The 13171-nt window shown below is 37.3% G+C and overlaps 2 protein-coding genes across 2 annotated transcripts in view; both read left to right on the top strand.

Moving 5' to 3' along the window:
• Nucleotides 1-10697, top strand: part of LOC142341326 (uncharacterized) — a 179199-nt gene extending 168502 nt beyond the window's left edge. The window contains exon 9 of the mRNA XM_075392250.1: nucleotides 10425-10697. Within this exon, the coding sequence (XP_075248365.1) occupies nucleotides 10425-10697 (273 nt within the window). The remainder of the gene's footprint in view (nucleotides 1-10424) is intronic.
• Nucleotides 10698-11083: 386 nt separating this feature from the next.
• LOC142340996 (uncharacterized) lies at nucleotides 11084-12919 on the top strand. Its single transcript, XM_075391804.1, has 2 exons — nucleotides 11084-11488; nucleotides 12157-12919. Exons 1-2 carry the CDS (start codon nucleotides 11255-11257, stop codon nucleotides 12904-12906), a joined length of 984 nt encoding a protein of 327 aa, XP_075247919.1. The 5' UTR covers nucleotides 11084-11254; the 3' UTR covers nucleotides 12907-12919.
• The last annotated feature ends 252 nt before the right edge of the window (nucleotides 12920-13171 follow it).

The following is a 13171-nucleotide window of genomic DNA, read 5'->3' as shown; positions in this document are numbered from 1 at the left end:
TTATTCTGTTCTCTTTAGTTTTATTTGGGTAATTTTCAAAGCTATATGTCCTTGGCGACAGGGCTATAAACTCTTCTTTTATTCTACTTCACAATTCTTATTTGAATTTGCCTGGAAATTTATTATTAGTTCTGATTGGTGTATCTAAACTGCTTAAGTCCATGTGTTGCTCGTGGACATTACCTTCAGTAGAACTAAATACTATCAGTATCCATATAATGGAGTTCAAGATATATGAGAGATGGTTGAAGAATATTATAGAATACGTCATACATGTGTAACTTACTTAACTCTAATATAGTAACACCTACATATACTGGAGAATCATATTCTATTTTTGTCTTTATATATTCAATTTGACTATAATCCTTGTATCTAGTTATATTTTTAAATGTTGGTTTACTTATACTTTTCATTATCTTTTCTTCATTGTTTAAGAACTTACTTTGAAGGAAGTTTAGAGGATTCATGCACATTCTTCCATATAGTGAGTTGTTCATTAATTTCCTTACATCCTTTTCCGCTTCAGATTTAGCTGTTGCTCTTTTATTAGTATTGTTTTGAATATAGTCTTTACATATGTAATCTTATTTAAATTTAATTACTCTATGAATTTTAGATACTGTTACACCCATCTTAACATACAACTTTATCATCCTATAATGAACCATATATTCTGTTTTGTTGTTTTGATCTAGAGATTATTTTCTGTCGATCTTGCCTTGCCTTCATCTCTTACTCTATAGCCTAATTCATTATCATTTATCTTTTCTTTATTAGGCATTAGTGCAAGCTGCTCTGTTCTTTCTTTACAACTATTAGTATAATTAATATCACAAACTATATAGTAATCATGATCACTATCATCTGCTGTGTTTATTATAGTGTCTAGAGATATGACAGAGCACTCAAAGTCCTTATAGGGTAGCTTCTGCATCATTGCATAGCCGTATAGGTCATTTGCGTCTATGTACCATATGGACCTTCGGTCATGGGACTTTGTCCATGCTGCGCCATGCTACGCCATTGGTTAAACCACTTCGTGGATCTGCGAAGCAGGTTCCCTGATGGATCTGTTGCAATGGGACTTCGTCCATGTGTCACCATTGCTATTGCTATTGTTATTGCTATTGCTATTGCCGTTGGCTTTACCATCTGCGAAGCAGGTTCCCTGATTACCATTTCCATTATTAATATATCTATCACCCATTATACCACATATACCACCTCTCTTTGCGTCAATAAAATCATCTAGCATTTCTTTATCTTGTACTGAATCTAATGTAACACCACTTGACATTAACCAACAACCAAAACTATATCCCGGGAGACTAACATAGTGTAGAGGGTTGAAACCGAATTCTTTCATACTTATTTTGACATATTCATTCATGCAATAGTCTAATGTTTCCACATCATTCTGTAAATACTCTATAGTTAGATCATTATCACTTTTACGACTGTTGTCTTTATTAAAGTTATCGACTTCTTCTTGTGCTGGTAATTTATTAGATAGTGAGGATTTGAAGTCTTCCATATTTAGATTACCTATAGCGTCATTATAGGAGTCTAAACCAAAGTATTCATATGGATATAATGTTTTAGTTTTACACCCGTATATCTTTGCCATTTGATCTAGAGGCATAGCTATGAAGTTATAACTCTCTAAGAATTTAAAACAACCGATGCGAAACATCTTAGACTTAACAGCAGCTATTGGTATGTTATCTACTTTTCTTTTATCATTATTTTGTTTAATGGGTTCACTATATAGTAGATTGAAATCATAACCAGAGCCATTATGGCATGTTACGGGAATGAATTTTTGTTGTTTGTATCTTAGATTATACATTCTAAATGGTGCTCCTCTATATTTACTTGTTTCATGACAGTGATCTCTTACTTTATTAATACATGTTTTGCCGCACATATGACAAGTATAATTGGTTTCATGTTATAATTCATCTTCTTTATTAAATATCATTGGTTTGTTTAACTTGAAATTATTCTCTGTTTCTATTTCTAATAGATCTTTATCAAATCTTTCAATGCAGTCTCGACCACAGTAGTATTTGAAATTCTCTTGTCAGATGTAACCCACACTTATTGGTATATGTTGAGCTATAACATATTTACAGTCATTAGTTGCGACTTCAACAATGCAACATTCTATATCAGCAGTTATAATATTTTTTATATTCTGACGCCTATGTTCATTTGTTAAAGTAATTTTCTTCTTCTTAGGACAAACTATTTCTGATTTGAAAGAGTGGTTACATATATGATTGTCATATTTAATTTGAGAGTTACACCAATATGTATATCTATCGCAGTAATAGAATTTATGATTCATTTTATTCGATCGATCTAACAGGGTTGCTATGTTTTTAATTAGAGCGCAGTGTTTTGTTTGTCCTTTCGCCCAAACTAGTATTCTTACATCTTTTCTGTCTTTATTAAAATCATCCACCGGTTTAACTAATTCTACTTTGCCTTCACCACAAGGTGTGTACCCAAATATTAATATTGCACAATTTTTGTATTTTATTAAATAGCCGAAGTCATCTTCATGTTGTTGTCTTGGTGCAATTAGTTTTTTCTGGTATTTACTTTCATGTGTTGCATGGTCCATGGCGGGATGTAACCAAGCAGTAATAGTTAGTTGCAAGCAATTGTTTTTGGAATTGCCTATATTTAATATTGATTTAGAGTTTTTGAGATCGGGGGGTGAATCTATATAACTACCAATAGATGCTTTAGTTGGTTCAATATTATAGTGAACCATAATGTATGACATGCTCATAAATTACATATTAAACGCATTATTCGAAATTTTCACAAACAAATAGGAGAACAAAAAGAGATGGTTACTAATAGTAAACCGGATTTTAACAATATAGAGAAAGCATCATAAATAATGATGGGAATCATCATGGAATTTTATCTTGACGGGACACGTCAAGGAATGTTTGTTCATGACGGGATTCGTCAGGCAGGTAAACCTGTTATCTGTTAGTTTAACTAACAGGGACCCGTGCGTTAGAAAATAACTATGAGAAAATCCCATAGAGATTAACGAAAATGGTAAAAATTACCTAAGATTAATTAACCATTGATAGGACTGAAACCAAAGAACATATTCAAAACTAAACCTTACACAATCGAGCTGCCTCTCTTTAATTGCCCTACATTTCTCATCTTCACAAAACTCCTAATATAAACAAGCAATAGTTCTAACTTTGTATTTAACTGATTGTGCATATACATCTGTTCAATTAAATTCAAGTCTGAAACTTGGAAAATTTTCCTCAGTAACTCCGAGGTTTAAAGTGCTTAAGATTATCATCCCACCCAAACCGTAACCGTAAACAGTGCACGGATATTACACTGGCGACAGAGATTTAAAGGAAAGTTAACATTTTAAAATCTTTAACAAATTTGTCGGTAGGGAGACGCAAATAAAAAGCACCTTAACTCCAAAAACTCCGAGAATCGATTTATTCTCGAAACAAACACAAAGATTTGGGATAACAAATCTTCAATTACCTGAAAATTTCCACCAATTTTTGTGAGAATCAATTGCAGAAGCCACAGCGGAGGACATCAGTTACAGGACATCAGTCGCAGGAAAACAAGTGAGAATTTACTCGCGTGGTGCTATCTTTTACTCGTTGGTGGAGACAGAAACTTCCCTGTAAGGAAAGACCGCATCATACCAAGTGAGTAGAAATAAAGAGTTCCCTTCTTGTTTTTGTTGTTCGTAATTGAAACTGATCGCCACTGCGTAATTGTTATTAGTATAGGAAATATTTTTTTCTTTTGACCTTAGTTGCTAATTTGACTTTTAGAAAACGAGCGGCATAACCATCGGAAAAAACAGTGCGGGATAGTCGCGTTGTTAAATCAATTGAAACAGTTGTTGAAAGTTATATATTGACTTTTTCTGAAACTACCATTAAAAAAAAGAGAATATAAAGCGAAAAAAATTGATCAGGTAACAATAAGCAGGGTAAAGTAAAAGAAAACTAAAGCAACTAATTTCATCCTTGTCGTAAATAGAAAAGAAAATATATCAAAAACATCAATAAAACAAGGAAAATCGGAGTTCAGCCAGAATCATTTTAAAATTTAAAAAAAGAAATTAGGTGGGACAGTCGTCTATAAGACTATAAATTAAAACTTCCTTAAAAAAATATAAAAAAATTAAAAAAATTAGTGAAAAAAAAAAGAAATACGGTTTGGAATAAGCGTTAGATCTTTATAAACAAAAGTTTTTAAACATTAAAATAAAGAAAGTGCTATAGAAATTCAAAGATAAAAATAGAAAACTCCTTCCAGTGACGATCTACTTGATAATTATTTTATAGAAACTCTTAATTTCAACAACTTAATAAAGTTTTAAAAGGGCACGATACAAGTAGGGGAACATAAAAAAATGGCAACGGGCTCAACCTCTAGAATGCTATTACCGGAAGCATTTACCGGTTCAAACGACTTGGAAAGTTACGTGACGGATTTTGAGCTATTAGCGGAACTACAAAAGTGGAAAAGAACTGAAGGAGATCCGGCGCGCGAAGTTGATGAACGGCCGCATTACTTTGCACTTAGGCTACAAAAATCTGCCATAGAGTTCTATCGCACTCTACCGCAAGCTACACGAGAAAATTATGATGAATGCGTTAAAGCTTTTCGAGAACACTACAGCGAAAAACCGGTCGTTTTCCGGGGACGGCTAGCTCGCCGCGTACAGCAACCAGGAGAAAAACTGACAGATTTTCTGGGAGATTTAAAGCAGTTGGCTTTGAAAGCTTACCCAACGGAGTCGCAAGACATTAGAGACCATCTCGTTCTGAGAGGATTTCTAGAAGGAATCAACCATAGTCAGGTGAGGTTAGATCTCAGAAAGCAAATTGGCGACAAAGATATGAAAATTGAAACAGTTATGGAAAGAGCATTGCATCTGGAAGCTGTAACAAGAATAGAGGAGGAAGAGCAAACACCAAAAGTTGCGGTAATTAGACGAGATGAAACAAAAGATTTAGTGGGGGCCGTCACCAAGCTTGTGAACCAATTGTCAGTAGATGACAAACAGCGAGAAAACCGTCGAAACCAATCTAGGGAGCGAAGCGGTTCCCGGGGACGTTGGGGTGACGACAGACGTGACAGAGGACAGCAACAAGATCCTGGGTTTAACGATCGGCGGCGATTTAACGATCCAACAAAAGGACCTTGTCACCGAGACAGATTTTTGGAAGAGAGGAACCGTCTAGGAGGAAGGACAGGCAGGGTTTCAAGTGCAGAGCCTGTGGACAAGACGGACACCTTTCGAGGAATTGTCGAAATTGTTTCCTATGTGGAAGTTCCCAACACTTGAAAAGAAACTGCTCTTTTGAAAAGAAAACCACCGAGAACTGCAATGCATTAGAGTTTGTTCGACAAACACAATTAAATGTCTAAACGCAGAAATCATTCTTCACGGGAACAGATGCGTTGGGTAAATAGACAGTGGAAGTAGTATATCGCTTTTGAGCTGGTCCACATACGAAAAACTGGGAAAACCGGGAATTGTACAAACATACGCAAAACGAGTGTTAACAGCCAATAACTCGGCTGTCAAAATAATAGGCCGAGTAACGTTGGTCGTAATAATAGGCCGGTTTTGGTACAGTTGCAACCAAGACTACCGGAGGTTGAACAAGAGTTTGTGATAACGGCAGACGAAGGTATAGAATGTCTGCTGGGAATTGATTTCCTGAAAACCAATAAATGTGTATTGAACTTACACGAAGAGAAACTATATAGCAGTCACTTTAAAATTTCAATACCGCTCACCACAGAGAAAATGCAAGCTTTTCAAGTTTTTGCAATTGCGGAACAAAGCACTTATATACAGAGTAAAAACGAAAATCTAATGAAAATTAGATTAGCTGATGAAAACGGAGTAGAAATTCCGGGAGTGGAAGGATTAGTGGATGTAAATGAAGATTTTGAATTAAAGACTGGTTTGCTCTTAGCCGCCTGTATGATATCAATGGAAGATGGTTGGAGTTTGATAAAAGTGTTAAATCTAACGGACGCACCAGTAACCGTGTATAAAAGCACTAAAATGGGAACTTACTTTGAAAACAAACAGAACTTAGTTGTGAATAGAATTTTCACAAATCAAAATAAGCCAAAAACATTTGAAACTTTTCAAATGGGAAAACACGAAAGCTTGGAAGGTTCTAAACTGAATGACCAGCAGAAGGAGAAAGTACAGGAATTGTTCACGAGACATCAACAAGTCTTTTCACGAAACTCGAATGACTTAGGATATTGTGACAAAATTAAACACCAGATTAAACTGAACAAAGATGCACAGCCGTTCAGAAGAAGTTATTGCAGTATGAGTTTTGATAAAAGAAAAGCAATGAAAAAAATTGTCGAAGATCTAGAGGATGCAAAATTAATTGAACTAACCCATTCGTATTGGGCAGCAACATCAATATTGGTGAAGAAGAAAGATGGCAGTTACAGACTAGTTGTAGATTACAGAGGTTTGAATAAACAAATCGAGAAAACCAGTTGGCCGCTACCAAGAATAAATGACGTTATTGGTTCTCTAGACGGAAATTGTTTTTTTTTCCAATATCGATTTGACATCGGGATATTTTCAAATGGCACTCGATGAAGAGTCACAGAACGTGACAGCTTTTGTAACTCCAATGCGACTCTACAAATTGAAGAGACTACCCATGGGTTTGGCGTCAGCGCCAGGAGCTTTCCAAAATTTAATGGAATTGATCATGTCGGGACTCTCCTACGAAGTGGCTTTAGTATACCTGGATGACATAATCATCTTCGGTAGATCCTTTGAGGAGCATCTCAATCGCCTAGATCTCGTACTTGGGCGACTTAAAGACGCTGGATTGAAAATAAAAGGCTCAAAATGCAGGTTTTTTCAGGAAAAAATTCATTTTCTGGGACACATTGTATCAAATAAAGGCGTAGAAGTGGATCCGGAGAAAGTAGCGGCAGTCAGTAAATTGAAAAGCCCACGAACAATAAAAGAATTGAGAGCTATATCAGGACTAGTAGGCTTTTACAGAAGATTCACACAAGATTTCGGAAAAATAGCAGAGCCACTTTATAAGCTATTAAACAAAAAAAGAACGCTTTACTTGGAGCAAGGAGTGTGAATCAGCAGTTGAACAACTAAAACAAGCTTCACAGAAAACACCAATTTTGGGTTATCCGAATGACACGGATCCCTATACGTTAACCACCGACTCCTCTTTGTTTGGCATTGGCGCAATTATTTCCCAAAGACAACAATGGGGTGAAAGAGTTATTGCATACGCAAGCAAAACGCTCAGCAAAAGTCAACGAAACTATTCTGCGACAAAACGAGAATTTTTGCAATAGTTTATTTTACTCAACACTTCAAAAATTATCTTCTGGGACAAAAATTTTTAATTGTTTCTGACCATAGGGCCCTCACGTGGTTATATAGTTTTAAGGAACCAGACGGATTATTGGCCCGATGGATAGAAAAGCTAGAACAGTTTGACTTTAAAATCAAACACAAAGCGGGAAAAAAGATCCCTCACGCGGACTGTCTGTCGAGAGTTCCACAGACTGAAGACCAAGTCAAAGACTGCGATCAAGTGAACCAAATAAATACGGAAGAAAAAAATATCTGGTCCATTGTACTAGGGAAATCTGTTGAACAACTAGTTGAACATCAGAAAAATGCAGCCGACCTCATTATCCTGAGAAACTGGATTGAGAACGGGAAACGCCCTCAAAGAAAACACATGGCAGGAGCCTCTAGGGCACTGTGGAAACTTTGGGTTGATTTCAGAAACTTACGGATTGAAAATGATCTACTCAAGAGACAGAAACGTATTAACGAATTTAATAACTTATCACAAATAGTCATTCAGAGATCACTTTTAAAAGAAATTCTACCTTTCCTTCATGAACATTGCGGACACTTTGGTATGGCCAAGACATTTGATCGGGTTCGAGAACGATTCTACTGGCCCGGGATGAAAAAAGATGTCCGCGAGTGGGTAAGTTCTTGCGAAGAATGCTGTCAAAAGAAATCCCCACACCAGAAACACATACACAGCCTGACAACGTGGAAACCAAGTCATCCGTTCTGGCAAGTTGCCTTAGACATTATGGGACCTTTACCCGAGTCCAGCGGAAACAAATACATTCTGTTAGTTGGAGATCAGTTTACAAAATGGTATGAAGCAATTCCCATGAGCAACCAAGAAGCTTCAACGGTAGCTAAGGCATTTGTAAACGTATGGGTTTCAAGGTTTGGTTGTCCGGCAAATCTTCATGGCGACAAGGGCAGTCATTTTATGTCGAATCTTTTCAAGAACATGTGTAAAGAGCTGGGAATTAACAGGACTTCAACAACAGCTTATCACCTTCAAGGAAACGCAATGATAGAGCGCACCAATCGCACAATCGAAGAGAGTCTTGCAAAATATGTGGGTGAACATCACAACACCTGGAGCGACTACCTTCCGCTAGTAATGATGGCGTACAGATCATCAATTCACTCTGTTACGAAGTACAGCCCCTTTTACCTCCTTTTTGGACGATCATGCGCGCTGCCGATTGATTATTGTATCAAACAATACAAACCAAAAGTTGGTGATTATTGCTAATATCTACCCGAGTTGTTCGAGGTCAGGTCGATAGTCAGGCACCAAGTGTATCGGATTGTTGGAGTAACTTCAAACAAAAGGTACGTGGTACCACTGACGCAGCTGCAACCACCCAATATAGTGGATGGAGCCGCAATTAGCGTTGGGGAGTTAAGTGAGATGCAACACAGAATCGAGGAACAAGAAAAGAAGATTGACAACAGCGAAATTCTGGGAACAGCCGGGGCTCGGCTCAAAGAGGAGCTCCGGCAGTTAAAACTTGAAAGTCAAAGATTAGGTGATCAATTGCTGGAGACCAAGCGGCAACTTGAATACGCTGGGAATCAGCGGAAGTCCTGCACGAGGCAGGTGGAAACATTGAGGAAAGAGTTGGAGGAGGTTACAAATGTAGCCGAAACAAAAACAAGGGAATGTATCGCTGTGGTGGACGAGCGGGAGTGCTTAGCTCGGGAGTTGGAGAATGCCGAGATAGACAATAGAAAGCTAAGGGGTAGAGTAAAAACAGAGCAAACCTCAAATAAGGTCATACAGAGGAGGCTGGAGGCGATCAACGCGCAGAGCCCGTTCAGTCGACCTCCAAACTTTTACGAACTTCTATTCCTTCCACAGGGGGCCACAACCAGTAATATCCAGAAACATTACAAAACGTTGGCAATGCTCTGTCATCAGGACAAGGATGGTCGTGAGGACATGTTCAAAATCATTCTTCAAGCAAAGAAAATTATGGAAGACGAGGAGGCCCCTAATATTTATGACAAGTACGGGATTGAAAAAGCACAAGATTATGTGAACTCGAAAATGGACATTTGAAACTCTTGCTGTGTGAGTGAGTGGAACACTCACATTTTCTAAGAGGGAGGCAGTATAGTGAACCATAATGTATGAAATGCTCATAAATTACATATTAAACGCATAATTCGAAATTTTCACAAACAAATAGGAGAACAAAAAGAGATGGTTATTAATAAAAAACCGGATTTCAACAATATAGAGAAAGCATCATAAATAATGATGGAAATCATCATGGAATTTCATCTTGACGGGACACGTCAAGGAATGTTTGTTCATGACGGGATTCGTCAAGCAGGTAAACCTGTTATCTGTTAGTTTAACTAACAAGGACCCGTGCGGTAGAAATTAATTATGAGAAAATCCCATAGAGATTAACGAAAATGGGTAAAAATAACCTAAGATTAATTAACCATTGATAGGACTGAAACCAAAATACGTATTCAAAACTAAACCTTACACAATCGAGCTGCCTCTCTTTAATTGCTTTACATTTCTCATCTTCACAAAACTTCTAATATTTACAAGCAATAGTTCTAACTTTGTATTTAACTGATTGTGCATATACATCTGTTCAATTAAATTCAAGTCTGAAACTTGGAAAATTTTCCTCAGTAAAGCCGAGGTATAATGTGCTTAAGAATAACATCCAACCCAAACCGTAACCGTAAACAGTGCACGAATATTACAATATTTATCTGAATACCTCTTAATCCGAGAAACTCAAAGTCATAGCCATAGCCTTCATATATTTCCTTTTCAAAGTTTAGCCATTGTTTGAAGTCTCCCTTCTCATATATTGCGTTATCAATAATATAGTCAGTGTTGAAAAAAATTTTAGTAGTTTTAACTTCTTCTTTGTTCTCTTCTTGTACTCACACTCGGCTGTGATCTTATCTTCAAAACTCTTAACTTTACGAAACTGGTAACAGTTTTTAATTTAAAGGTATGAAGTTAAATTTTTTTCAGGACAGCTTCAGTGAAGATGTTCCGAGTGACGATGACTGGTTCCGATTGACACTAGTCCTGTTCCTTCTCTGGATCAACGTCGGATTCCACTCCAGGCAGAACCAGTACTTCGGAATTTACGTCGTGATGCTGTTTGGAATCCTGGGCACTTTCTTCAAGCTCCTCTTCCCATTGGCCTTTTTCCTAATTGCTCCAGCGATCTCTTTCTACGCTATCAATCCACCGCCTGGATCTGATTCAGGGAACTGTTTCCTAATTTCCCCGCACTTTTAAAAACGTCCAGTATTGTATAATCCCTCTCAGGTTTCCAAATAACTGCTAAATTATGTAAGAGTTGCGATGAACTGTTTTTAAAGTGAAACTTTCGACCGCGAAGCACCCGCAGAGGGGGTGTATTTTTGTTAGAATTGTGTCAAATTGATCAGTGAAATTTTAAACCCAGCAAAAATCTTCACATTCAACACATTTTTAATATAAGGTAACAGTTGCGCCGCTTTTCGGAAAACTTTCTGTGAGTGCGCTATGATGAGTAGGCTTGTACAATGTATTTAATGTATATGTCACTTATTTACGCCATTCCAACCATATATACAATTTACCAAGCCATGTAAACACATGTTTTTGTTTGCGTTATACCCCGTGTTGAGAATTTCGTCGCATTCAATTATAAGAAATCGTCGGTTTTACTTCGCCAAAACCTATCAAAGCCCTTACGCTTATTTCTTTGTTTTGATCGGTTTTCGTCGGTATTTAAACGTAAGAATCGTCGGTTTCAAAAAAAAAAAATCGAAGTCTGTACAGACTCATATCAAGGGAAAATTTATCCATGAATGAAAAAGGAAACAGGTCTTGATTCAGACACTGCACAGTACTTCGAATCTCCGACAAACACCGCTTTCAAGAGTTTCTACATGGTCATCGGGACATACAACAGCAATGAGAATGTGAATCCAGCCGGAAGTTGGATGGAGGCTATGCAGGCATTTCTCGCTCTCTTTTTCATTTTCTTCGTCACCATCATCATTATGAATTTGATCACGGCCGTCGCCATTGGTGATGTACAGGTATCTACTTTATGTCACTTCTCTGTTACAGTTTTTCCTTCGGTTTGTTTTTCTTTTTATCAATACGAACAAACCGGTTTCTCTCACATGATTTACGACCCTTGATCCGAAATCGGGAATCGTATAAAATATCTGCTCTGCTATTTTTTAAATCAATTTTTTGTAATAATCCTTACTAGTTAAACGTGATGTTTAATTGAAAGCATTGAAACTTATTTCATTTACCAGAATAGGAACGAAGCACATGCGTATAACATAGTGAAAGTGAGAAATGGACAACATTTGCATTGAAAACTTGATAAAGCCATACCTCCACTTGAATTTTAAAGAATCATTTTGTTGACTTTCCTGGAAACTACAGTTGTCTAGGTAGAGAAATGCGTTACAATATAATACAATATAATATAACAAAAAAAAATAATCAGTTCCGTTTCCAAATACCCAAATGGTTATTTATTACTTACAGCTGTAGTACTTACTGCTAGTATGTACAGTCAAAATGAAACAGAAAAAAGTACACTTTTAAGCATCTATTGAATCTGTTCTCAAGTGCCTCTTTTCAGAGACAAACTAAGTAATATTTTTTTAAATGTGACATTAATATTTATTAACAATTGATAGTTGTTGAATTTTGATTCATTCTTGCTTCGAATGTTGTCCATTTTTAGACAGCTGAGTTAAATGCTGTGGAAACGAAACTTGAGCTCTCAGCCAATCTCATAATCGAAACTGAATTCATCCGACGCAAATTATTCCGAGTTGGCAACTCGCAGGAACAAAACGAGTTTCTTATATGGAAACTTGATGACTCGCGAGAGTTTGGACTTACTCGAATATTTGAAGGACTCTGGGGCAGATCAATTCTGTCAAAATCTCGAATTATAGAAGAGATTAGAGGTCTCTACCTGAACAAATACGACTTCGAGCTGGCCGAACAGGAACTGGAAACGGCTGGCGGTTTTGGGTCGGAGTTTTCGAGTCATGGGGGTCCCAGTTTACGAGAGCTTCAAAACTTACTGGAACGGGAGTTAAAAAGGCAACAAACATCGCTGCTACGAGAGTTGAAAAGAGATCTGGAGCCGATAGCAGAAGCCATTGAGGACTTGAATGACGCTCAAAATGACTCGGCAGAAGCTGTTTCAAGTAAGATTGAAAATCTGGTCCGAACAATGTCGGAAGATATCAAAAAGTTTGTTCCGTCCGAAGAACAGGCACGCTATCAGCAGAAACTGAACTCTTTGATGCAGATGAATGCAACCAGAAGGAAAGTTGCCGAATTTGATCGAGAATTAGATGAGTTGAGAAGCTATATGGGGAGACTTGACAGGAGGATGGGAAATTACAGGGAGTTCATCGAAGACACACCGTTAGACTCAATTGTAGATCTCAGAAGGCGTGGAAGACAAGCGAAACGATAACTGCTTACGGATTTCTAATATTCTGTAAAATATCTACATTTTTCAATTAGATTAAATAGAATTTTTAGTTATAAAAAGGTCAAAAATAGCGGTTTGTAGTGTTAAAAATAGAAAGTGTCCGTGCGTGTCATAAATCGTTTGTGCGGGTGCGTGCGCGCGCGTGTCTCTCTATCTCTTTCTCTCTGTCTGTGTGTGCATGTGTTTGTAAGTGTGCGTGCGTGTGTGTGTGTGTGTGTATGCGTGTGTGTGTGTGTTTTGTGTGTGT

The sequence above is a fragment of the Convolutriloba macropyga genome, chromosome 6 (genome assembly GCF_964194025.1).
Source record: "Convolutriloba macropyga chromosome 6, txConMacr16.3, whole genome shotgun sequence".
Classification (NCBI taxonomy): Eukaryota; Metazoa; Xenacoelomorpha; order Acoela; family Convolutidae; genus Convolutriloba; species Convolutriloba macropyga.
The sequence above is the reverse complement of the archived record's forward strand: the minus strand, read 5'-3'. Positions and strand labels throughout refer to the sequence as shown.